Source organism: Populus trichocarpa, chromosome 6 (assembly GCF_000002775.5).
Source record: "Populus trichocarpa isolate Nisqually-1 chromosome 6, P.trichocarpa_v4.1, whole genome shotgun sequence".
NCBI lineage: Eukaryota > Viridiplantae > Streptophyta > Magnoliopsida > Malpighiales > Salicaceae > Populus > Populus trichocarpa.
In genome coordinates, this window is record NC_037290.2 from 3,069,283 (window position 1) to 3,096,150 (window position 26,868).

The following is a 26,868-nucleotide window of genomic DNA, read 5'->3' on the forward strand; positions in this document are numbered from 1 at the left end:
GCGCGCGCGTGTGTGAGCCGGCCACTAGCAACTTGTTCTGCCCTAGAATGTTTGACTAATTGCTTGTATTAAAAAAATACAACAATTAAAGCACGTGATTAACAGACATTATTATTGCTTGATAAAATAACAAAGATTATCACCACAACAAATAGAAGGGACATAAATAATAATAATAAAAACAGCAGCAACAATAATAATAAAGAAATTTTGAGGGTTTGTTCTTTTTATGATATTAGATTCGAACCATGTGGTTGCTAATATGATGACCACTGGAGACTTTCATAATCGTTGACTTTAGGGTCCGTGAGATTAGTTGAAGTACGCTCAAGCTGGCTCAAACACCCACGTTAATAAAACAAAATTAAAAGAAACTAGGGGAGAGGAAATCAAGATCATGTGATTTTTCTATTAAATTTAGATCCAAAAATAAAATTCCTCAATTCAAAGTATATTCATAATTGTTTTTGCTTTTTATTTTTTTGAATGAAAAATTGAATAACATATTCGTACATGGAGAGCAAAGAGAAATTCTTTCAACAACAAAAAAACATCAAGACTACAACTATTTTTTCATAAAAAAAAATTAATAGTAGTCTGTATTATGATAATTGAATTATAAAATATTTATTTTACTTTATTTAAATGAAAAATTATCATGAAAAAGTTATGTTGTTAAATGAAAAAAGAGAATATTTATATTAGATTTATTATAAAAATTAGATTTATGATTAACTAAATATGAAAATATTTTATATTACCAACAAATATTTGTATATAAAAATATTATATTTTTCATGTTTTTTCTTCATTTGAGAAACTATTGAAAACTTATAAAGAAAAACCGTGAAAAATCTCTAAAATATCTTTTTCATAGGCAGTACAATCTGAAAAACAAAAGGAAATTAGTTTTTTAATGGAGAAATATTGTATTTGAATATGGAGTGACATTTTTTTAAAATTCAATTTTTCTGAAAATTAATATATTAATGTGTTTCTATTTTTCCTCAAATTGATGAACTCATTTTGATTCATCTTTTCTTCCCAACTAATCTCCCTCGTTTTTATTGGTATGAAACGTAGCTAAGCCTATCATGGTGGGAGAAGAAGGACCACTGGAAGGTAGGGTTGATGACTTGATGCACATTTCAAATGCCGATTATGAGAAAGCGGTTGCAGCAGGGAGGATTTTCTTTTTTTTTTTTCTCTCACTTATGGACAGCAAGATGTAAGTTTTATTTTGTAAATTTTTATTCGAGATATAAAGATTTAGTTTGGTGTATCCAAGTTGGTCGAAGATATCCTAAATATTTTGTTTTTTTTTTTTTAATTACTCCAAGAGATATTAATAACAAGTGAAGGGTATGCGTTTGTTGGTCAGGTGTGATCCTGTTTGTTTTTGCATTTTAAAAGTATTTTAAAAAAAAATTAATTTTATTTTTATTTTTTTATTTTCTTCAAATTAATATTTTTTTAGTGTTTTCAGATCATTTTAATACGCTGATATCAAAAATAATTTTTAAAAAATAAAAAAATATTATTTTAATGCATTTTCAAGTGAAAAATTATTTAAAAAGAAATAGCAACCACACTCCTAAACAGTTATAAGCAAACTATGGCTTCCGAAAACAGCTATGTTTCACCAATCGAGCTCTGAACCTTTTTTTTTTAATCACCTAAAAAGTGTTTCTTTTTTCTCTCCCAATTACGAGGACGAAGTGATTTTCTTGTTTCTATTTTCTAAAAAATGTTCTTTTTAAATATTTTATATAAAATATTTCATCATCAAACTTTATAATCTAATTGATTTCATATCATTTAATTATCATCTTTGCCACTTTCTATTGTCATCAGTATCTCATCACTGTCACTCATCACTCCACCACTATTCCATAAACACCACCACTAATTATATTTTTAACATATTAATTAACAATATTCTAAATGGTATGGAATAATCATTTTTTCCTCACACCAAAATCACTGTGGATTACAACAGTAATCCACAGTGCTTTTCTCTTCTTCTTCTTTTTTTCACTTTTTCATTTTTTTTCCTTTTTTTCCTTTTTTTTTCACTTTTTATTTTTTTTATTTTTATTTTATTTTATTGTTATTTTTTTTCCCAAAATTATCTTTGTCAATTTTAGTTTTTTAATATTGAGCTAGTTAAAAATTTTGCTTTATAATTTTTTTCCTTTAAAATACTGTTGATTGCTATGGTGTTTTTCCACATGGTTTTTCTATTTTATTCTTTTATTTTTCAAAATTATATTTCTTGATTTTATTTTTTCAATATTAAGTTGATTGAGAATTTAGTTTTGTAATTTTTTTTCTTTAAAACATTGTTGATTGCTACAGTTTTTCTCCACATGGTTTTTTTTTGTTTGTTTTTTTTTATGATTTTCTCCAAAATTATCTTTTTCAATTTTATTTTTTAATATTGAGCTGGTTAAAAATTACAGTTACAATATGTGAGGGAAGCACTGTAGCTTTTCTCGTAAATTACTGTGGATTGCTATAGTATTTTTTCCCACATAGTTTTTTGTTTTGTTTTTTTTCTAAAATTGTCTTTGTCAATTTTATTTTCTTGATATTAAGCTGATTAGGAATTACAATTAAGTAATAAGCTAAAGGGTGTGGGGAATTCACTGTTCACCCACACCCAATGCATTGTGGATTATAATAGTAATCCACGGTGCATTTCTTTTTTTTTTTATTACTTTTTCGTTTTTTTTCTCCAAATTTCCCCTTTTTTTTTTTTTTTCCAAAATGACTTTTTTTTTTTCCAACTTTCCCCTTTTTTTTGTTTATCTTTTTTTTTTCAAAATTATCTTTGTCGATTTTACTTTTTAATATTGAGCTGGTTAAAAATTTCCCTTTGTAATTTTTTTCCTTTAAAATACTGTGAATTGCTACGGCGTTTTCCCACATGGTTTTTCTATTTTATTTTTTGATTTTTCATAATTATATTTTTTGATTTTATTTTTTTAATATTGAGTTGATTGAGAATTTAGTTTTGTAATTTTTGTTATTTAAAACATTGTTGATTGCTTACAGTGTTTCTTCGTATGGTTTTTTGTTGTTTTGTTTTTTGATGATTTTCTCCGAAATTAACTTTTTTTATTTTATTTTTTAATATTGAGCTGGTTAAAAATTACAGTTACAATATGTGAGAAAAATATTGTAACTTTCCTCGCAAATTACTGTGAATTGCCATGGTGTTTTTTCCCACATAGGTTTTTTTTCCAGTTTCTTTTGTGTTTTTTTTTTGTAATATTTTTTCTCAAAATTATTTTTATCAATTTTATTTTTTAATATTGAGCTGATTAGAATTTAACTTTGTAATAAAACTTAATCATGTGGAGAAAGCATTGTAGCTTTCCATTATGAATTGCTAGAGTGTCTCTCAACATGATTTTTTTTTCTTATGATTTTTTTAAAATTATTTTTTTCAATTTTATTTTTTTAATATTGAGCTGGTTAAAAATTACAATTACAAGTCATTACAAATAAGACTAAATTATATGGGGAAGCATTGTAGCTTTCATCACAAAACATTGTGAATTGCTACAATAATTTTAATTTAATATTTCTCCCTTAGTGTCATTTGGATCCAATTTCAGACATTTATACTCTCGTTTCCCTGTTAATTATCTTGAAAGTTAACTATTAATATCAACTTATTCCAATTTTATTAGCATTGTTGCTACTAAATGCATGTTCAGATTAATTAACTGATTACAATTTTGGGATTTAAAATGAAAAAGAATGCAATTTCACAGTATTTATATGTTGATTGGAAGTGATTTTAACTAGATATATAGAAAACTATAAAGAAAGTAAAAATATAAATAATTAATGCTGGATATCCAAGTGATGATTATTAATTATGTTATGCAAAAGAGGTTCTATATCATTTTAAAATGAAGGTGAAATAACTGGGATTGCTTCTTGCTTTGTTCATGGATTATTTTACTGTGAAAAAGAAGAAGAAGCAAGAGATGGCAAGTCTAAAAAGGCTACTCCTCGTAGTAGTATACTCAAGTCATCGTATGTTTTTACATTTGAAATTATATTGTTGGAAGTGTTTTAAAAATATATTTGGTTTTAAAAAATATTAAATTGATATTTTTTTATATTTTTTAATGATTTTAATGTGTTGATATAAAAATAAAAAATTATTTTAATATATTTTCTAGTAAAAAAAATACTTTTAAAAAACACATTGCACAATAATACCAAATACACACATAATAAGTGTTTGGAAATGCAGTAATTTTTGTTTTTTTTAAAAAAAGTGGCTTCACTTAAAAAATCTTCGAAATATTTTTTTAGTGTTTTTTGATAATTTTGATGTGTTAATATAAAAAATAAAAAATTTATTTTAATATATTTTAAGTAAAAATTACTTTTGAAAAACATCTTGTGTTATAATGTTAAACACACATTCTAGATTTTTAATGATTTAATTAACTTTAAATTCATCAAATCAATTATAAAAAAATAGCAAGAACTAATCCAATCATTCATCTATTCATATAATGATCTAAGTTCATTTTCAGGTAATTCCCCAACAATTATGTTCATAACAATTATATACCTTGAGAGTGAGTGTTTAAGAATATAGTAATGGTTATTTTTTAAAGTGTTTTTTTTACTTAGAAATGTATTAAAATAATATATATTTTTTTATTTTTTAAAATTTATTTTTAACATCATCACATCAAAATAATTAAAAAATATATAAAAAACTAATTTTAAATAAAAAATATTAAATTTTATCAAACCTCCATTTATGTTGAACATAACTTAGAATTTGTTTGGTATCATGACAACAGTTACTTTTTAAAATGTTTTTTGTTTGGAAATATATTAAAATAATTTTTTTTATTTTTAAAAATTTATTTTTGATATTAGCAAATTAAAACGCTTTGAAAATATTAAAAAAATTAATTTAAAACAAAAAAAATTAAAAACTTTAAATTTTTTTAAAATACTTTTAAAATAAAAAACAAATAAAATCTTATTTGAGATAAAAAAAAAAAAAAACATAGTCATCCCAATCTCTCCTCTCGGGTGGGGACTTTTTTGAGATTTACTCTACTTTTCCCTGTTTTTGTGTACGTTTTTTAATCTATTTTACACACGCCTTATATAAAAAGCCTTGAGTAGATATGAAATCTTCGGCCACCGGCACGAACCGCAGATACTGGTCTGAGAGGCAAGTGCTGCCAGCCCAACTCCCAAAAAATGGTTCCCTCTCTCATTACTTCCTTGGTGAGTATGTCTCTCTTTGTTGCCCTGTCTTTATTTACAAACTTGTACTCTGTTGACAGGGAAACAACTTTATGTAAAAATTGCCACCCGCCAACTTACATGTATATAGAATAGAACATGATTTGCTTTTTTACTTTTCTTTTCTTTTTTGGATTTTGGAACTTGGAAGTGTTATTTTCTTGAAGTGGGATTGATGGTATCCATGCTTTATAGAGATGTTTATTAGTAAATATTGTTTAAGTGAAAGAAAGATGCTTTCCTTTTATTGGGTTATTTTGTTCCTTGTTGTTATATTTTTGCAAGGCCAAATTTGCTAATGAGAGAAATGAAGTTCTGGGCATCTTGTAACTTGGAGTATGCTGCCATAGAAATAATCCTTTCTAAGTTTTTGTTGTTTTGAATTGTTTTTCTCTCACATGGAAACAAGCAGACAGTGAGAGTTGGGTGTTCCCATCATGTTAGGGTCCTGTTTTATTGTCTAGTAGGGAGGTTTTTTTTTTTTTGCTTGATCTGATATTGGGAGTTTGTGGTTTTAATGTTGAAATTGAGAAGTGGAGTTTAAAGCTGTGTTTTTTCGTGTAATATTTTCTTTGCAGTAGCTGATATGTAGATAGACTGGTGGGAGACCTGGAATTGGAAAATGTGAATCGGTTGGTGATAGAAAGAGTTCTGCCAACAAGTTGCATCTAGCTGTCCTCTAGGATATCCTTGTAAAGAGTTTAGGTTTTGGACCCTTTTCTGTGAAGTTTGTTTTTGCATGAATCTATTAGTAACTGAGGTAAAGATATATTATTTTTCACAGTATGCGAGGAAGAATATGGACATTGACATTAAGGATATTTGGGAAATTCATTTATTTATTTTTTTAATTACCAAGGATTTCCTGTATGTTGTTCTTAAGTATGAATATGATACTTGTTCAGGGAAGTCACGGTCACAAACTGACAATAGAGGCAAATATTTGTTCTAGGAAATGGATATATGTTATCAATTATTACTATAAGAAGAAAAAATTGCTGGCTTGTTGAGGACAACAATTGACTTTTTATTTGAAAGAAAAATTAGTTCATTGAGTTGAATTGGCCTGTTATTTTACTTTCTATTTTTTTGCAGGGTTGATGTTTCCAGCACTAATTCATACAAGTACTCATCTGAAAGGTGGGATATTTGGAGTTCCACGCTTCCATAAAAGAGAAAGTCAATTCTCCATCAGAACACCATGTAAATTTTCCTTCCAACCAGCTTATGTAGACATGTATAGTCTGAGCAGACGTAGGAAAATCCTTTCCCAGGAAAAAGGTAATATGATAATTGCAGCTGCTTAATATGTGTTGATATTTAAACAATGAGCACTTTAACTGAACAAATTTTTATATGAAATAGGAATGTACATGGTATTAATAATCTTGATCTGGGGTGTGACAGGTTGATTAGTAGTTTTAAAACTTCTTTTATTGGTTTAACATTTCAGGTTTTAGGTATCGAAACATGGCATCTCAAAACATGGAAAAACTGGAAAGTAATGTGGCTATCATCGATTACGTGCAAGATGTGCCTCTTTCAACTTCATATGAAGTAGCCATGGAAGCTCTTTCTTCCCTTATTAGACAGAAAAAACGCGGAGATCGAAAGGGGATTGGTGGTAAATATGGAAAATTGGACAGAATGCGGATATATCTTAAGGTAACAATTTACTATTCTTCCAACTTTTTGCAGATGCTCAAGTATTTATGTGATCAAGGGCCTATGAACCAGCTATATTTCTCTTCTGTGTACAAGTTAATATGACTGCCCATTTCCATTTTCTGTTGGATCAATAATGATAATTGGTTTATCTTATTTATTGATGTTGTCTCTGACAAGCAAGGGATCAATACATTTTACGGTCAACCTATTTCTAGGTAGTAGGAACAGAAAGTGCTTATTGAGGTTTTTACCGCACCTCATCAGATTGGAATAACAGTTTTCTATTTTTTCCCATTCTTTTCCTGAATGAAATCTCCTGAAGTTGAATGATTGAATGAATGTTTATCTTCAGATACTAGACTTGGAAGAGCATATGGCCGGGCTCAAAATTATCCATGTTGCTGGAACTAAAGGGAAGGTACTGATCCATTTTAATATATTTGCTTAATAAATTAACCAGGTTTAGACCATAATCCACTCCTTGAAATTTGATTTAACCTTATATCAAGCATAATGTTAATTGTTGTTACTATTTGAAAACAATTATGTTCTCTGAAAGGTGAGAGCCGCATCAGAATTACTCAATAATGTGAGTTGATATGAGCGTGAGGATAGAAGTATAGTTGTATGACTTCAGTTCTAGGGTGTCTGCATGGCATTGATATTAATATCCTTCTCTGGAAACTTCTATCTATGTATATACTACTAGATTTTGTTCAATATTACACATGAGAATCATATTAAAACATGTGATAATATTTTATCACACTTTCATAAACTCAGTTTCATCTTCCTTTGATGGATCCATACTTCAGGGTTCAACATGCACATTCTGTGAGGCTATGTTAAGGGAATCTGGTTTTCGAACAGGGCTGTTTACTTCTCCTCACCTAATTGATGTTAGAGAAAGATTCAGGATAAATGGGTTAGTTTTTTATTGAGTTCCATCTTTGTTTATCCATTATGTTGTGCATTACTTGATCAGACGGACTCTCCTTTCCCTTTCCTTCACTCCTCCTCTTCTGTGGAAACAAAACCATCCATGATCATAAGTTCCACGACAACAATAAAAGTAGTACAAGAAACAGATCCCCTAATAGTAGAGGGCTAGAAAATCTAATGCCATTGGGAAAAAAAAAGATCCTTACATCTTGTGCAAGAATGATGAGACCACTCAATAACCAGTAGGTCATCCAATGCACTTCGACCTTGTCAGTTTTTTTCAAAAGAGGCTGGTAGCCTCTGTTTCCATGAATCTTTGGCTATATCATTCCAAGTCATCTTCCCATTCTAAAAACTTTATTTGACTTGTCTGTATGTCAGTCGAGAGGTAAACTTAGGATTTTGTGGAAATAACAAGCTGGTTTGACTTAAGATCACTAGCACCATTTTACCATTTTGAAATAGTTTGATGCATGTGGTTACTAAGTCAATCGGCTTGGGTAGAGGATTTCTCTTCCTAAGAGGAGGTGCATTGGTAGAAAACAGTCTTTTTAGATGTATGAAGTCTAAATCCACTGATATGAATCAGATTTAAATACAATTGTAGCTATGTTTATGTATCTTAATGCATTTTTAATTTCAATCATTTTCTTGGTTGATTTGAATGGTGTTATGGGTATCTTGTTTCAGGTCTAACTTTTAGTTAATTTTGCAGAGTGGACATATCTGAAGATAAATTTCTATCGTATTTTTGGAATTGCTGGAATCGGTTGAAGGTACTAATCCTTTGCTTTCAATGGTTCTCAGGAGCTATAATAAGATCATACAAGTTAGTTTTCTTTTAAGGTGGAATTTTTGGATTGTGAAGAGATCATTTTGCCTATGAGTCATAGACCTTGAAACCACTTTGGTCTTTAATATTACTTTTTCTGGACCTTTTTTTGTGTCTTCATTATTGCCTTAAAGTGAACGTTGGTCTTTAGACCACTTTTGTGTAACATTATTGTGCTATCAGCTTTACATAGTGTTATCAGTTTTCCATATGAGTTCAAACTGATTCATGTGTTTAACAAATGAAGTCAATATACATCTTCAATTAGTGCCCAACTTTCTATTTTAGTGGTCTTATGCTTATCAGTAACATTTACATATATGTAAAAATCTTTGTTAATTTATTTCGCCTCCTCTATGGTAATTCTTTGTTAAGTATGAAGTAAAATTGTTTTATCTTGACCTTTTTTGATAAAGTTTAACACCAAACCAAACTTTGAATCTTCATGAAATTCTCAGCCAATCATGGGATTTTTGGTTCAGCTCCAGCTGTTGCCAAGCTTTTTGGTTCATTTTACAGCCCCATAGACCTTCAAATTTGGGCATCTGAAGCATTCACCTTTTATCCTTCCCTTACAGTAAAGAAGGCATAAGCAGGACTTTAGTATCTATGTTGCTTCAGACCTTCAAATTTGGGCATTTGAAGCATTCACCTTTTATCCTTACCTTGCAGTAAAGAAGGCAATGGCAGGACTTTAGTATCTGTGTTGCTTGTGCCTAATTAACTCCTTCATGTTTCTAAATGGAAATGTCAGTAAAAACAGTCGAACATGTAATTTGTAAGGGAAGATAAGAGACGTATTAATAGGATTCCGTGAAACTGAATTTGGCATTGATTTTTAGAAGTTGGGTCCAAATTGGTGTATCAGTGATACTCCTTCATTTTAGTCACTGCTTGTCAGTACTTTGAAGGCTGACTATCCAATCTGATGCCTTTATCTGCTTCAATAATCACAATCTATGCATGGCAGTTGCTTGATTCTGTAAATTTTGCTTTTCAGGAACATGAAACTGAGGACCTGCCAATGCCCCCGCTATTTCAGTTCCTAACTGTGTTGGCATTCAAAATATTTGTCTGCGAACAGGTCAGCTACATTTTCTTAATTTATATTGAAGCTTATTTAGATTACCAGCTTAGCAGTTGCAATGAGAGGTTTATCTCTAACCTCTTAATTTGCATATGTATGTTAGCACAACTAAAGGCATAAGATCTCTGCAGTGACTGGGACCTTTGCATTCATGAAAAATCCCAAAAATATTATTTGCCTTAGTTCATGATATTGCATGTGGACACCAATCCTGTCTCCTGATACTGAATTTCATTGGAAAAGATTTCCGCCACAGGAATTTTTCCTTTGAAATTTAATGGTAGGGCACTAGTACTGTACACAAATCTCATTTTGCTGTTTGAAAATACAGTAAAAGAATCCATCTTGACTGTTAAATTCATTGCATCTTTATTGAGCTATTGTACATTTTCCAACAATGAATGTCATACCTAACTTAAAGCTGTTACAGTTGCTGGCAACTTTCTTCTTTGGTCATTGCTGATGTTTGTAGATGTATGTCCTTGATACGTTGCTATTCTTGAATTGTATGAGAAAGCTTTTCAGCTGACATGACTGCATGTATACACTGACATGTTCCTTTCATGACCCAACATCTTTTGTATCAAATTATTTTTGCTTATATCCACCCTCCACATAAACAGTTTATCTTCATTGCTTCTGAGTTAATGACTCTGTTTTGCTTTTCCTTTTCTACAGGTAGATGTTTCTATCATTGAAGTTGGTCTTGGCGGAAGAAATGATTCAACAAATGTGGTATTTATCTTTCCCTAGAATTATCTGATTATTATTATTATTATTGAGTACCTTAAAAATATATGTACTCTAATGGCAAAGGAAAATACTGTTTTTCTGTTTAGCTGTTTATTGGAGGATTCTAAGATAAAAGGGAATAATGAGGTTTGTGATAATAAAAAAATTCTTGGTGATGGAATTTTGTTGATAAATCCTTGCAGATTGAAGAGCCCGTTGTCTGTGGCATTACTTCTCTGGGAATGGATCACACAGAAGCATTGGGTATACCATTTTCTGAAATCTACCTTTCTCAGCAACTTCTTGCATTTATTTTGAGTCTCCTGATACATATTTGTGTTAGCATGCTTAATTGTTGGTTTTGTTTTCTGGAATCAGGTGTCACTAAGATAGTAACTTTCAGCAGTTTCTTTAGTTTTCCAAGGGTTTTGTACAGTTTAATACTTGGTACACAAAGAAACAATGAATTATTAAACCACATACTGTGCTATTGTGCAGGCAATACCATTGGACAGATTGCTTCACACAAGGCTGGAATTTTCAAGGTATAAAACTCACATGTAAGCAGTTAAAACTAGCACAACTTTTGCTTTCTTTGCTATTCAGCTATTTATAGCAATTTATCTATTTTGATTATTTGAATTGGCAGTATTCATTTTCAAGTATTTTCTGAATTGAATTCATATCTTTTCTGTTCCCGAAGCATCAAATTCCTGCCTTTACTGTGCCACAAGTCTCTGAAGCAATGGATGTTCTTCAGGAGAATGCCCAAGAACTGACGGTAACTGTTGCTCTCAGTTTGCTATTAGCAAATTCTTTTTTTTTCCCCTGCTCTTGTAAACTATCTGCTGGTACGTTTAATTTTTTTCACATAAATAAAATGTAGCCTTCATTCTGTTTTGTCTATACATCACTTAGATTTTCATGCAAAAGTATCCCCGTCTGATCCAATAGAACTATTATTGACTACTCTTGATACATGCATGCTCATCCAAGACTAAGTATGTGTTTGGCAACATGCACCGCGTTACCAAATGTACCCTAATTGTCAAAAATTTTGTACATCTGCATAATTTGTGAACGCACAGAGGATAGGTTAAAATTGGAACAATAATCAAAATTTTCCATATTCCAGGATACAAATTTTCTTTACCGAACTGCTGCAGGACACATTTAGGGAAAGTTCTGGATGGTATTAGGTCAAGGTTATGAAATTTAGTGGGTTTAGGGCTTGAACATTGAACATATATCTGAAATTATGTAAATAAAAGAAAATCAAGGTGAAAACTGGCGGCCTCACACTGGTAGATTCAAGGAATCACTCCCTGAATAAGAACTTAGCATCTTATCTAGGATTCTTAGGAATCTCACCTAAGGTTGATTTCATCACACAGTCACAGTGAGCATATCACTGGAGGTCCTCTCAAAATATTGCCATTGTGCTTACTGAAAGATTACATATGTAAGGAGTTCCTGGTACTCCTAGTAAGGACTTAGCTTGCTAAATAAGAATATATTACTATTATTTTATGCTTTGAATCCTACCAAAATAGAAATCTAGACCTGTAAAATTTCCAGCATATCTGAAAGTTACAGAGATAACCCTTCAAATTTCAGAATTACAGAGTTGGCTTTTAGTTCTAAAATCAAATAAAATCACATAAAGTTGATCTTTTTGTTGGCTGCATCACCAACATATACTTATTTATGATTCCCATCCTTGTATTTGTGATCTTCATTCTTCCATTATCATGTTTCAATATTAATTATTGAACCTTCAAAAGCTTGTATCCATGCTTGAGCACATGCCTCCAGAGACTGCCAGTGGCATTGTTGATAGATATTTTCTTGCTGATTGCAGGTCCCCCTGAAAGTAGTGGAACCTCTTGATTCAAATGAGTTGAATGGACTGAAGCTTAGTTTGTCTGGCAATCATCAGTTGTCTAATGCTGGTCTTGCTGTTTCCCTTTGCAAATGTTGGCTTCAAAGAACAGGAAATTGGGAGAAGCTATTCCAAATTGTTAGTTTTACAGACCATTTCTCATACTATATATAGTACGTAAAATCAATCTAGTGTCGGACTTTTAAACTCATAGATTCTGTTCTTTTTCATGGACTGGACCTAGTTAATTTCTGATAATAACAAATACACTCATAGATGCATGCCATTTACAGTATTTGTGCTTGCATGCGTGCTTGTGAGCGTCTGTAATATATATTTATGGGTACATACTCTAAGCCATTTGGTCATTCTGGTATCTTTCTGTCTCATATCTATCTTTTTGGAAGCTGTGAATGGTGTACCCTCTCTGTTTCTTCTTTTGATTCCATTTTTGTAAGTTGCCAGTATCTAAGGATATGATAAATGGTAGTCATCCTCTATATTCAGAATTTGGTTGTTTTACCACAAGTTATTCACTGATCAGTTTTGTGGACTGTTGAAAGGATAACAAGGAAGCTAATTTACCAGAGGCATTTCTTAGAGGTCTTTCTAAAGCACATATTGCTGGGAGGGCTCAAATAGTTCCTGATCTTTCTTCAACTTCAAGCTCCTGTATTTCATCAGAAGTAGCTGAAGCTTCGGGCGATCTCATTTTCTACTTGGATGGAGCTCACAGTCCAGAGAGCATGGAGGTTTGCGCCGAATGGTTTTCTAGTGCTGTTAAAGAAAACAACCTATCATCATCACTGGTTTCATTTTCTTCACATGACATTGAAAGTATAAACAAAGTGCCGGGAAATGGTTACATGCAGCACGAGAAATTCAACATTCAAGAAATCAATAAAATATCGAAGAAGGTGATATTCAGAATAACCAGCTTGATTTAGTTTGGGAGCTTAATGCGCTGGGCTGTTTTCTGGATGCTTATTTAATCCCATCATTGTTTGTTTGTTTGTTTTGCTTAGTGAAGAGTTTTTTGGTGTTCATTCTGTTTTCATTTATTACCTTCTCACTTATCATTATCCATACCTTCTTGTAGATTCTTTTATTTAATTGCATGGATGTTAGAGATCCTCAGATCTTGCTTCCACGGCTTGTGAGTACATGTGCTTCCTCAGGTAAAAATAATAATAATAAAAAAAAAACTCATCAATCTCTCTCTATATATATGTGTGAGTGTGTGTAAGTGTGAGGCTCTGTCCATTTTCATCTAAGTTTAACCTAGTCTTGGCATATGACAACCATTAAGAACAGCTGTGTTGGTTTTATGATCAGGTTGCTTCTTTGATGGTTTTACTTTTGTTTACTAAATTATGCATGTCTTTCTTTTCATGCTACTTAACTTGATTCCATTTTTCTATTTGCTTTCTGTCTGTGGCTGCATTGTTTTGTTATGGTTGTTAAGCCATCACTCTTATTACATGGCAAGTCATGAAAACCAATGCTTTCTTGTAGCCAAAAAAAATTATCTCTTGGATTTAAAAAAAAATGAAGGAAAAAAATACACAAGAGGTCAGGTGGATTTCACTGGAAGCACTAAAAGTATGGTAATTTACATGCTTCGTGCTGGAAAATTACAGTTCAAACAAACTTCAGCTGATTTATGATGCCAATTTCAGTTGAATGTCAATTCTCGAATCTGCCAATTGGGACACAAGATATACTTATTTAGTGAGGTTGTCCAAATACTGCTAATGGAACCAGTTTCTCTACGATGAGAAATTATGCCTAGAAATAAATACTCCGTCTTTCTTTTCCTTCTTACTTCTGCACAGAAATTATCTGCATCATAGTAAAAACTCAGAACACTGATGTGTTCAAAATGATTCGTGTCTTTTTCAGGTACTTTCTTCTCAAAGGCCATTTTTGTCCCAAGTATCTCAACATATAACAAGGTTACTTCTGGTACCTCAGTTGTCCCTTCAGATATCTCTAGCAAGGACTTGTCATGGCAATTCAGCCTGCAGAGACTCTGGGAGAAGATTGTCCACGGGATAGGTACTACTTTTTGCCGCCCTGAAATACTTACACATCTTAATATTTTGTTTATGTATGTCTGATTTCCCTCTTATTTTTTATTTTTTTTTGACAATGATGACCAAAGAAAGCTTGGTTTACCATAAAATAGCAAACAAGCCAAACTATGCACAGAGTGCAGACTAAACTGGCTACTGTATTGTCTGTCTTTCCCCATATTTCTGTATTATATGAATATGGAAGGAAAATCTAGAAAGAAAAGGATATGTGAGGAGTAAATTGAGGGAGCTACATACATAGCAGCAGCATGAACTGTTACAATGCAGTGACCCTCGGGCTTGATGTATGGTTTTTCTCTTTACCCGTGACATGAATTTACCCACTTATGTGATTTAGCCAATCAAGCATCATTGCAAGTGAAACTGTGGCCATAGTCTCCATATCAATGGAAAACCCATGTGCTTCTTACTCTCCCTGACTATATTTTTGCATGTTATTCCTGCTCAGGCCATTTGAATCATGCTACAATAACACATTGTTGTTTGTCAAAGGAAGCTCTTTTGGTGCCATTGCATTTTGTAATAGGCAGCACCTTATGCCTTTTCTTTTTCATTTGCCTGCAGATACAGATTCTTTACTTGAAAAGAGTACGAAGATGGATGGTGCAGAGACCTTACCACGTCGTCAATTCCTTTATGAAGATGCTTCTAATTGCAGTCCTACAGATGGATATTTGGCTTGCAGTGCTGTAATTCCTTCATTGCCATTGACGATAAAATGGTTGAGGCATTGTGTTAGAGAAAACCCTTCCCTAAGACTTCAGGTAATATTTCTCTCTTAGATGGGGTTTCATTTCATTATGTCAAACAATGTGCATGGAGGAAATAATGTTACGGATACAATTTTTGTTTGTTAAGGGTGAGGACAAAGACCTTTACCAGTTGACAGATTCCTCTCAAAATTCTCATTTTCATCAATTTGAGAAGAGATTGCCTCTATTGTTCGCTCACCAACACTTTAGTGAAAATGCTCTAGAAATGAGTGAATTTCTTCTGGCCCTCTTTTAGGGTTTTTTTTTCTTCTGAAAATTAGTGGATGCAAATGTCTTTACTTGTGTCATGACTGGCTTCTTTTTTTTAAAAAAAAAACAACGAAGACAGCCATGCCCGCCTTCTCTCATGCAACCCATCTCTAAAAGAAACAAATATTTGTGAGGTGCGTTGACTGTCAAACAGTAGTGCTAACCAGGAAGCCATCGTTGGTGGATTTACAGGTTCTTGTCACTGGATCATTGCATCTAGTTGGAGATGTACTCAAGCTAATAAGGAGATGACGTCTATTAGAAGACACTCTAGTTGGGATTGTCCTAAAGATTCTTAACCATTCTTCAGCATTGATTCTTGTCCACATTTTAAAGCAAACAAGGTACACCATACAATCCAATAATGCTTATTCATAAGCAAGTGGGCAGCATAATTATATTTTTTGTGCAAGTAACATTGTGTATCATTATTATCATTTACAAAACTATTGTATTGGAATATGAAATTCTTCCATGTACTGGTTTTGTCATCTGAATCAATAAATTTAAATTTGGAGATTTTAGATCAATGCTTTGATATCTTATTTTGAAGTAATTACTGATGCCCTGGGGATCATCAGAAGAGCTATTGTTGGGTATTTTTTTTTGGCCCAGAGTGAGGTACAATGAGTCTTAGGTTGTAAAAAGGGGTTAACCTTCTCCTATTCCCACTCCTCAATCCATCCCACCCATGTTTGAACCTTAGACTTTCCGGTAGAAATCTCAAATCTAAACCGCTGATATGTAGATGCTCCGAGTGGTTTGGTTGTGAGGTGATATATGTTCCAAAGAGACCCTCGACTTTTCTATAACAGTTAACTTCTTTATGGCTTCTGTTTGACTGTTCCTATGCCAGCCTTGGGCCATTGGATAGGAACATAAATGATGAATTTTTTTTTATTTCTTGTGGTTTAATGTTATGTCGGTAAGCTTGTTTGGAGAAAGGGAGCTATTTAAACTGGATTTCAAACTGATAAGAAAAGGTCTCATAAACTATGATCCAGGTTTATACAAATGTTTTTGTGCTTTTAATTTCTATAAATATTTCACCAAGCATCACAAATTGACAAGGGGCGAATTAAACTGGTTGAGGAATCATCATTTATGGGGTTGGTGTAGTGCCCATGATAGAAATTGGAAAATCATTGAAGATGGTCACCATACGATAGTGATAATCCGAGCTACAAAGCTAGATGAAGATGAAAACTTTATGAAAGTTGGGGCCAATTAGAGTAGACACTTTAACCCTCTTTCTTATCATCATCCATGTGACCTGCAAGCTAACTTTGGAAGTTGCTAAGCTTTAAAAAGCAGAATTATCCAGCAGAGCTGTGCCATGTTAGAAAGAAGACAACTTGCATTTAAGATCCACTAACCATCTATATCCCCCATAGCTTTCATGCTTGTAATGTTGGTTGCTTTCTATAGGTGGCATGAGAAAGTTATTGTATTCAGCTAATGATTCAAAGCTAGACTTGGAAGCATCCACTGATAAGATAATTAGAGCAGTATAAGGATTGTATTGGGCAATCACATTATCTAGAACATGTGGAAACCCTTCTATAGAACTCAAGATAAAGGTCCATGTCTCCATGATGCCATTGGCTCAGCTCATTGTTTTCAGATAAAGATGATGCCTTTGTCACACCCCTCTATAAGGGGTGTTCTTTGCTAATAATCCACCATGGATGAAGGGGTGTTCTTTGCTAATAATCCACCATGGATGTTGTGTTCCACTACTTCGTGGTAATAGTTCTGAGTCGGTGTTTACATAGGCCCTAACAAGACTTAAGGAGAGTCGAGTGGGAAGAAATTTGATTGAAAGGCAACCCTACTCTCCGGAATTATTCAGTGGAAGCATAGATAATTCTTGAACAAAACATTCATCGCACTTGCTTGGTGACTCTTGCTCAGATTGTAAGGCAACATTTTCATCCTACGGTCTTTCATGAGGCTGAATTATGTAGTTTATTATTCATAATAAGAATTATCTAAACTTAAAAAAATTAAAAAAAAAATATTATGAATAAAAAACTAAAATAATGAGGGATAAAATGAAAGTTATTAAACCTGATTTAATCTAAACATAATTAAGTAGGTTAGCTTGGCTTAATAAAATTATTTTTGTTCTGATTTTTTTCAAATAAAAAAAAAAACTGATTATCTTGATCGGTTATATCTCAGGTTGATTCTCTTCTAATTTTATCAAAATTTAAATTAAATTTTGAATTATTTATTAAATCAAACCAGATTTAATAACCACCACGTACGACACCGTACATCTCTCGTTATATTTCCAAAACTCCATTGACAACAACTGCTATTACATCTACGGTCTCTCCACCCCAATAAATCCACGCTCTCTCTCATTTATATATTTATTTATTTATTTTCCATACTTATGCACCGCTAATACCTTGTTTGGAAACTCATTTAAAATTATATTTTTCAAAAAGTTTAATTTTTTATAATATTTTTTTTATTTTAATATACTAATATTAAAATTATATTTTAAAAATAAAAATATAATTATTTTAATACTTTTTTAAAAAAAATACACTCTAAAAATCAATACCATATTCCCAAACAACCCCCGCCCGCCCTCCCTCCCTCCCTATTTCTTTCAAATGGCGGGTTTAAGACCCCCCACTTCAATATCACAAACATCCACGCAACTTGTTACTTCGCTTCTAGTGTTACTCCTAACTCTTCTTCCATTAACTCTTGCCGGGTTTGCATTTGTTCTTCAATGCCGGGGCGGGTTGACCGACCCCACTACCCGGTGGTCACATGATCACCATGAATTTCCCGGAATGGAGACTATCAGTGGTTTGACTAAGGATGTGGTTAGGAATTCGGATCTTCTGGGTCAGAGTCATTCCCTTTCTTTCCCTTATTTTCGTGATTGGAAATTCGGGTTCGGGTCGGATATGAAACCCAAGGTGAGTTTTTTTTTATATAGTATTTGTCGGATTGTTTCGGGAGTGATTGATTTTTTATGGGTTTTCGGGTTTGGTTTAGAATCTGGGTATCTGGCAATAGTGTAGGGTTAGGATTCGATTAAAAAGATTGATTGGACATTTGAAATGAAAGTTATGGCTTTTATTTATTTATTTGTGGGGGGGGGGGGGGGGGGGGGTTTGACTAAAGTTAGTGTTTTTAGCTTTATTTCATTTGATCATTTCTCTAATGAAAAAAAAATTGATTGCTGCAATACATTTTTGTGTTGTTTGATCGCTGAAAATTGGGGGGGGGGGGGGGGGGGGGCGGCGGGGCTGGCTTTAAGTACTTTTATCATAGCAAAAATATGATCAATAAGAACAGTTGTGTTAGGTGATTGTGTTAACAGTTGCTTAAATGCTGACCTGATCATTTTAGCATTGCCTTTGTTGATAATTCAAGTTGAATGTATATTAGTCCTAGATTTAGTTTCATTTAGCCTACCCCCGGTTTATGGTAATTGGTTCGCACTTCGGATTTTAACTGCCTTCCCCATCCATCTTAAGTGTTCGTTAGTTCAACAACTGAATTGATTGTTTATAAATGCAGCTATTATATCTAATGTTATTGATATTAAGATGATTTGTTCTTTTGAAATGTTTAGTTTCATGAGTGATGTGGAGGATATTAAGACACATGGGTTTTGTAATTTTGCTTTGCATCAGATATGTATAACGACAAGCACGTCTGCTGGCTTAGAACAAACTTTACCATGGATATTTTATCACAAGGTTATGGGAGTCTCAACCTTTTTTCTTTTTGTGGAGGGGAGAGCTGCTTCCCATGACGTATCTAAAGTTTTGGAAACAGTTCCAGTGAGTTAATTTTCAATTTCCTGATACGGCATCTGTGTTGGAATTGTAACTTGTCTTATGCTTCTGGGGGTGTGTGTTTGCTCCTCTGTGGTTTTATTTTTCTGTTTGTCATCTTCCGAATGTTTTTTTATGGGCTGTGTATGTCTTTTGCAGGGGGTGAAAGTTATATACAGATTGAAAGAATTAGAGGAACAACAAGCTAAAGGGTTGGTGCCTTTTCTCTTGGATATCACTATTTAATTAACCAAGCTGGAGTATTTTGATCACCAGTTTCTTCTATTCATAGATGTGGTATACAGAAAAGGATGGCAGCATCTTTTCTATTGGGCATGTTTAGAAATATTACTTAGGTCCTAGTGTATTTTAGCCTTGTGATTTTTAGGCTTGGTGTACTCTTTCATATCATAATTCAACCTTTGATATGTTTGTCAATGATTCATCATATAAGGAGTTGATAAAAAAATTATTGACCAGGGGAACTTCTGAAGATATTAATCATTATGTGGGGAAAATTTTGCCTATTGCAGTGGCAATGAGCTTAAAATACATGCTTAGGAATGATGCACAGTATTTGACTAGATACTATTTAGTTCACTTAGACATCGTAGAACATAACTAAGCTTCAGTCCAATCTACTTATCATATGTTCCTCTTCTCACCATTCAATTCTAAAATAGGGATGACTAGCCTTTTTTCCCCAATCCTTTTGATACTGACTATTCTTGTACTTTCATATCTGTAGTTTTAAATCGGACTGAATCTCATTTAGTTTTGTTTCTTTTATTATGTTTTGGGTTATTAGTCGGATCTGGAATGAGACCTGGTTGTCAAGCTTCTTCTACAAGCCATGTAATTATGAGTTATTTGTGAAGCAATCCCTCAATATGGAAATGGCTATTTTCATGGCAAGGGTATGGATATTACATTCTCATATGCTTCGTAAATCATCAGCTTATTGAAGTGTTTGATGAAAGCTTTACATATTTTACACAATGCAATTTCAGGAGGCTAGCTTGGACTGGATTATCCATCTCGAAACTGATGAGCTAATTCATCCTGCAGGAGCTAGTGAATATTTCTTGAGACAGTTGCTGTCAGATGTGCCTGGAAATGTTGACATGGTTATCTTTCCGAATTATGTGAGTTGAACTGCTTTTATAAGATTCATATGATATATTACCTCTTGCAAGGTTGATTTGTAGGCTTTGGTGTCAAAAACTTTCTGCTCATCACAACGCGTAACTATTAGTTTCTTTTGTTATGCTGTTCTTCTCGATATTTGATGACCACATAATCATTTCAGGAGAGCAGTGTTGAGCGAGATGATATCAAGGAACCTTTTAGTGAGGTACTGTTTATTTTTCTCAGAACTTAAGTTAATTTAAATTAACACTTGCCTAATACGTGTTGTGTGTGTGTTGGGGCAGGGGAAGGCTCATGTGTGGTGTGTTTTTGGATTTTCATGTCCCAGACACAATTATTCTCACCAATAATAGTTCATATTTATTTGTGGACATAGGTCTCCATGTTCAAAAAGAATCACGATCATCTTCCCAAAGATACATACTTTGGCAATTATGAGGAAGCAATCTGTGGTAATCCAAACTATTTTCTGACATATGGGAATTGGAAATCTGCTGCTCGTATTCGAGACCATCTTCGTCCTAATGGCACACACAGATGGCATAACTATATGAAAACACCCAAGTATGGTCACTCTATCTGATAACTTCACATGCACATGCATATACATTTTATTGCGCTTATCCATCTCCTTTTTTCTTTTTTTTCCTCATGTCACCTCCTCATTGGCACATCCATTATGTCAATTTTTGATGTATTTCCTTTATCTTTCCTGACTTAACATCATCGAGATGCATGGAGAGCTCTATCATTCGTTTCTTTATTTGTTGCACGCTCTTAAGAGCTTCTCTGTAAACTTTGCTAGTGAGGTTAAATTGGAGGAGGCTGCTGTTCTGTATTGCACATACCCTAAATTTTCTGATTTGACTTCACGACATGATCAGTGTGGATGCAAACCTACGAAGGAGGATGTTAAAAGATGCTTCATGTTCATGGCTGTAAGTCCTCATGCATGATTTTTTTTTTTTTTTTGTGTTGGTTGTTTTGTTTCTAGATTGAACTATTGCCTGTCCTCTCATTCTTTTGTGGGAACTGATTCTGTTGCTAAAATGTCTTTATCATGTGCAATAGGCATAATCATAGTTTGTGAGTATATATGTTGTTTTCATTTCCCTCACTGTAAATGCATTTTGTCTCTTGGGCTTATATGGATTTGTTAAAACTCAGTAAAACCATTGCATGAGAAGACTTGATAATTTCTGAATTATTTTGCTTACAACTCTATTATTGTTTTATACTGAACAGGCATTCATAATTGCTTCAACGGTAACAGAGGAGGAAATGCTTCACTGGTACTAACTATACTACCATTTTCCTATATTTTGTTTTAGAATTTTGATATGAATCCATTGACCCCTCTTGAAGTTACATATGTGAAATAAAATACCTAAAAATGTGCTGCAGTTATCCTATGCTCTCAAATCTAATGATATGCGAGTTTCCATAGCTTTATTTTGATGGGTGATGTTTTTTGCCCTAAAATGCTATAAACCAACATTTTAAACCATCATACTCAATACCTCATTACATTAGGTACCAGGAAAGGATCATGTGGACTGATGAAGCACTGAAACTGAAACTCTTGAGAAAGGGCATCTTGACTCGCATCTACACTCCCATGGTGAGTTTCACTGCCTGAATTTTCCATCCAAAGTCTCTTGTTTCTAGTTCATCTTTGAGCTGCATAGGAGTTTAGTTGGTGTGGATCTGTGTACCATTTGACAATCCTGATGCCTTTCTTAATTTTCTGTGCACAGGTCATTGTCCATGGACTTAGGGAATCTGGTGTTTTCAGCTCTGTGATAGCAGCGTCACAGAAGTTCATATCATCAGTTAAGAATAGCAACTCTTCCATGACAGCTGGAGTTGTTTCTTCAACAAAGATTGGTCATGGTGGAGAATCTCAGGCAACTGCAAGAAGGGGCTTGCAAATTTCTGACGAGGCTTCTATATTTTCAGCAATTCCACCAGTCTCCTCCTGACCTGGAAGATATTCACATAGAGATGTGATCACATTACATCCGCAGTAACCCTTGACCCCCTTGTCTTATCTCGTGTTGTTTGATTGGAGAGGGACGTCAAAGTTCTTGAAAATATTGATGAACTGGAACTCGAGGGAGCAAGAAAAGCAGCTATGACTGTTGAGATGGGGCACTTCGTTGAGCAGTTTCATGGGGCCCTTCCCGATCATTACCCAAGCGCTGGTGTACATTTTGGTTTAGATATTAGGTTCTATAGAGTTGAGGTGTCGAGCGAGATTCTGATCACTTACATATTCATGATTTGTCTTCTCGGTAGTATTTCTGGTTGCCGTGGCTGATTGTCTGCAGTTGTGATCTGAAGCCCTGCCAGACCAATTGGTGGCTTACACACGTTGCAGGGGACGAATACTACAGTATACATTCCCCATTCATGATACGGAAGGTGGTTATTCATTGGAAATGGCTTCTTGCCGTTCATTTCCTCTATCTTACTCTCTCTACTTAAGCAGCTCTATTAATTTATTCTTGTGAAAATGTGTGGAATTTTTTCAACTCGTATTAGATTTTGGAGACCTATGTATCAATGGTTGGAAGAATTTCGTCTTTAACAACCACTTGTAAATTATTGGACCAACAAATTGAACCAAAAAACAAAAACAAAAAACACTACCACAACTTGAACTAAAGAAACCATTAAAATGTTGGCTCGTATTTTTTTTCCCTGAAGAGGCGACGTATTTGCATTTGATTAACTTTGAAGTATTTATATTTGCAAACAACTTGTACTTTTATACCATCTGAGTATTTTTTTCACACCCCAACACAATTCCTAAGGATACTGTCATTCCCCGCTACGAGTCTAGTACTACGGAAACTACAATTGCCGAAGCTCAAACCTTGTTCCAGGCATATAATCTATGGAAAGCATAATCGCTAAATGAAGCATGCGATTGTATCTGTCGATCCCTTGTGTTTAATGATGACCTCAAATTTTTAGGAAATTTGGAGTCCCTGCCAAGCGTCGTAAAGGGGACCTTGTATCTGCTTTCATGCAGTTCATGGCCAAGCAGATAGATGGTAATCAGTACTGTTAAAATATTTATGTATTCTGGCAGTAATTTTGGGAGCTCAATTTGACGGATGTTTTTTGTTAGTGTGAAAGAGGACTTTCTCTAACCATTGAAAAGGGGACCTTCCTCATTTACAAAATTCTGATAGTTAGCTGTTTCCCACAAGTGCAGGTGAAAGCTCTCAGGAAGAAGGATGTGTTTCCTTTAATTCACTGGGAAATATTTCCCTGCAAAAGAACATTAAATGTACATCTGATCAAAGTTATGTTGTAAGCATTAACACTGTTTCAGAGGTTTCTGGGTTTAAACAGAGTAAGAGAAGGATGAAACAATTACACCGTTGAGGATGAAATTGTCAAAGTTGATGCTGGAATAGTCACTACAAAGGAGAAGCTTTCAATTAAAACTGATGCTAGTTACTTTACCTCAAGCTGAACCCTGGACAGTTCTTGCACACAAGAAGCCACAGAAAGGGTGGATTCCATATAACCCCAGAACTATGAGGCCTCCACCTTTCGCTGATGCAGACTCTGTGAAGCCAATGTCTTGGAATGTCAATGGGTTAAGAGCATTATTGAAGTTAAAGGGATTCTCTGCTCTTGAGCTTGCCTAAAAGGAAGACTTTGATGTGTTGTGCTTGCAAGAAACCGAATTGCGGGTACGTATCAGTTACATATTTGATCGCATGAGGTTTAATTTAGAGTTTCTGACTACATTTTTTCATTTCTGGAGCAAGGTTCTAGCATGCATACCGAACCTTGGGTTGATTTGGTGAAATTGACAATTTCTTGATTGGTTCCTCTGATTTTGAAAGCAGGAGAAGGGTGTTGATTCCATCAAACAATCCCTGATTGATGGTTATGAGAATAGCTTCTCGACATGTAGCAATGCCAAACTTGGTTATTCTGGCACTGCAATTGTCTCTCGAGTATGCTTATCCTTTTCTGGTTCTGTCTATAAATTTTCATGAGTCATAGAGCATCAAATTTGATCCTGAATAATACGCTCTTCTGAAGAAGACGACTCTCTCTCTGATTCATATCATAAAATTACATCACATTATGGAATAACATCACAGATGAACATAGAAGCTTACTATAATCCAAAATCGTTTCTAACTACTCAGCAGACTAGCATGACATAATTACAATCTACTGATCTAGAGAATAGAATTTTAGTTTAGCCACTTCTGAATACCGAATAGTTCTGCCTTTATGGTAAAAGAGTTTGTTGTAATCTTTTTTTGACCTGCAGAGCTTGTGGACTCTACAATTATTTTGATCCCGATTTTTGAATTGCCAACTTGCCTTTTGCTTTTATAATAGATTTTCCTGTCATTACTTATCCAGTAGAGATCAATGTTTGTGTGACAGATAAAGCTCCTTTCAGTCCATAATGGCCTAGGCATCCCAGACCATGATAGCAGGGGACCTGTTGTGACACTGACAGCAGAGTTTGTTTCATTTTATTTAGTAAATGCATACGTTCGTAACTCTAGATGGCTTGAAGAGACTGGTAATTGGCCTTGGATCCATATCATCACTATATTATATTTTATTCCACTCACTTTATCATCATGAGCTCTTTGTTCTGAGCTGGATTTATTCATGGACTGACAGCTCTAATTTAATTCTAGTTGTACAGGATTACACAATGGGATCCATCTCTTAGCAAGCATGGTTTTTTAAGTGAATGCTTACAACAGATCTGTTTGTTTTCTACTGCAGAGGGAATAGTTGCTATGCTATCTCCATGGTTGATTTAAGGCTTGTGCTGCTTTGCATGCTTGATCCAGGAGCTTCAAAAGTCAAAACCTGTCATTTTGACTGGTGATCTGAATTGTATCTCACCAGGAGATAGAAATTTGCAATCCTGCAGCGAGACATTGAAATTTCATGGATTTGCACTCAACTTTGTCAATGTTCCCAAGATGTCAGTAAATATGTTGGATCCCCAATTTTAGGTTTAGTTTCAAGCTTTTTGTTTGAAAGAAGTGCTGCGTGTACAGAAGAAGAAAGAAAATCATTTGGATCAAACTTTTTGTCAAATGGATTTGTGGATGCCTTCAGAAAACAGCATCCCAATGTTGTTGGGTATACCTACTGGGGTTATCGACATGGTGGTCGGAAAACTAACAAAGGTATCTCACCACTTGGATTCCAAAAATTTCTAACTAAAAATCCTTTCACAGAAGAGCACTTATTATTATTATTATTTAAAGTCTTTAGAATTTTGAAAAGTGATTCGACTCTAGAAGATAATAGTAAGTATACTAATATTTGATGTATCCGTATAATTGCCGAGCCATTGTAAGATATCCCGGAGAAGGTTAATTCATATCTTCAGATCTTTCTGGCAGACATAAACCAGGGCTGTTTACCATTGTATTTGTTTCCGATTCATTTTGATCTTACACACAGTTGTACTGAAGTTTGAAACAGGATGGCGGCTTGACTACTTTCTTGTGTCAGAATCCATAGCAGACAACGTCCATGACTCCTACATTGTCCCTGCTGTTACTGGGGGTGATCACTGTCCTCTTCGCCCTGTACTCGAGCTTTAGTTTTGCAAGAACCATGGTTTGCATGGGAATACACATGGAGGATTAGTTTGTCTTGGCAATTTGTTGCATTGATGGTTTTGGCCTTCTGGTTAATGCCAAGAACATATAATTCTGTCAGCACTGAAATAGGAAATTTATGGCAGATCCAAAGCAGATGGGATCTGAAGGTTTGAACATGATTATGATCCGAGTCCTTATCCATCCTAGCTGGCAGCCAATTCATGGCACCTGGTTAATGCTCGAGTAGCAAATTTCTTTTAGATACACGACGTGGATAATCTACTGGATAAAAAGAGAGAAAAAAAAGGGTTAGATGTGTAAAAAATGGCTAGAAAATAACCTAATTATTAATTAAGAAAATGGTGAACAACTTTTCAAATGAGTGTATGTGAAGGGTGCTAACTTTTATTTTTTGTGGTGTCCTGTGAATTTAAAAGTATTTTTTATTAGAAAATATATTAAATTTATATTTTTTATTATTTTTTAATAATTTTAATAAGTTGATATTAAAAAAATATATTTTCAAAAAGATGGATACGGACTAACATTGTTTTCAAAGAAAATAAAAAATAAATTTTTAAAGTTGATTAGGTCAGAATTTGTTTAAATTTAATCGGGTCAATTAACTATTAGATGACTCGAGGGATTAAAAAACAAAACCCTAAATTGAATCAGTTGCGGGTCACCAAGCCTAGCTATGGGGTCAGATCGGCTTGATAAGGAAGAATGGGCCACCGGG

General features: G+C 33.7%; 2 protein-coding genes and 1 pseudogene across 7 annotated transcripts; all 3 read left to right on the forward strand.

The window, feature by feature from the left end:
• Positions 1 to 5,134: 5,134 nt before the first annotated feature.
• Positions 5,135 to 16,086, forward strand: LOC7473592 (folylpolyglutamate synthase). Of its 6 annotated transcripts, none has more exons than XM_024604525.2 (18): positions 5,180 to 5,277; positions 5,874 to 5,927; positions 6,391 to 6,576; positions 6,749 to 6,960; positions 7,316 to 7,381; positions 7,779 to 7,888; positions 8,621 to 8,681; positions 9,738 to 9,821; positions 10,503 to 10,559; positions 10,760 to 10,820; positions 11,055 to 11,101; positions 11,260 to 11,337; positions 12,418 to 12,576; positions 13,002 to 13,355; positions 13,538 to 13,616; positions 14,341 to 14,496; positions 15,099 to 15,298; positions 15,749 to 16,086. In XM_024604525.2, the coding sequence occupies exons 3-18, from the start codon at positions 6,396 to 6,398 to the stop codon at positions 15,806 to 15,808; spliced, it is 1,965 nt and encodes a 654-aa protein (XP_024460293.1). In that variant the 5' UTR covers positions 5,180 to 5,277; positions 5,874 to 5,927; positions 6,391 to 6,395; the 3' UTR covers positions 15,809 to 16,086. The 6 variants fall into 6 exon arrangements, with proteins under 6 accessions (XP_002308003.3, XP_024460295.1, XP_024460293.1 ...); XM_024604524.2 differs by having other exon boundaries at positions 5,183 to 5,277; positions 5,874 to 6,000; XM_002307967.3 differs by lacking the exon at positions 5,874 to 5,927 and having other exon boundaries at positions 5,135 to 5,277.
• Positions 16,087 to 18,162: 2,076 nt separating this feature from the next.
• LOC7496107 (glycosyltransferase-like At3g57200) lies at positions 18,163 to 23,107 on the forward strand. The gene is made up of 11 exons (XM_024604178.2): positions 18,163 to 18,498; positions 19,222 to 19,371; positions 19,525 to 19,577; positions 20,174 to 20,282; positions 20,376 to 20,510; positions 20,675 to 20,719; positions 20,891 to 21,078; positions 21,320 to 21,452; positions 21,760 to 21,806; positions 22,048 to 22,135; positions 22,272 to 23,107. Exons 1-11 carry the CDS (start codon positions 18,184 to 18,186, stop codon positions 22,494 to 22,496), a joined length of 1,488 nt encoding a protein of 495 aa, XP_024459946.2. The 5' UTR covers positions 18,163 to 18,183; the 3' UTR covers positions 22,497 to 23,107.
• Positions 23,108 to 23,194: 87 nt separating this feature from the next.
• LOC18099829 (DNA-(apurinic or apyrimidinic site) endonuclease, chloroplastic-like) lies at positions 23,195 to 26,305 on the forward strand (annotated as a pseudogene).
• Positions 26,306 to 26,868: the final 563 nt, after the last annotated feature.

Excerpts from the sequence above, each read along its gene's own strand:
- LOC7473592 (XM_002307967.3), top strand. The coding sequence starts at position 5,175 with ATGAAATCTTCGGCCACCGGCACGAACCGCAGATACTGGTCTGAGAGG. Across the intron at positions 5,278-6,390 it reads CCTCTCTCATTACTTCCTTG|GGTTGATGTTTCCAGCACTA; the intron begins GTGAGTATGTCT and ends ATTTTTTTGCAG. Across the intron at positions 7,889-8,620 it reads GAAAGATTCAGGATAAATGG|AGTGGACATATCTGAAGATA; the intron begins GTTAGTTTTTTA and ends TTAATTTTGCAG.
- LOC7496107 (XM_024604178.2), top strand. The coding sequence starts at position 18,184 with ATGGCGGGTTTAAGACCCCCCACTTCAATATCACAAACATCCACGCAA. Across the intron at positions 19,578-20,173 it reads GAGGAACAACAAGCTAAAGG|TCGGATCTGGAATGAGACCT; the intron begins GTTGGTGCCTTT and ends TTGGGTTATTAG. Across the intron at positions 21,807-22,047 it reads GAGGAGGAAATGCTTCACTG|GTACCAGGAAAGGATCATGT; the intron begins GTACTAACTATA and ends TCATTACATTAG.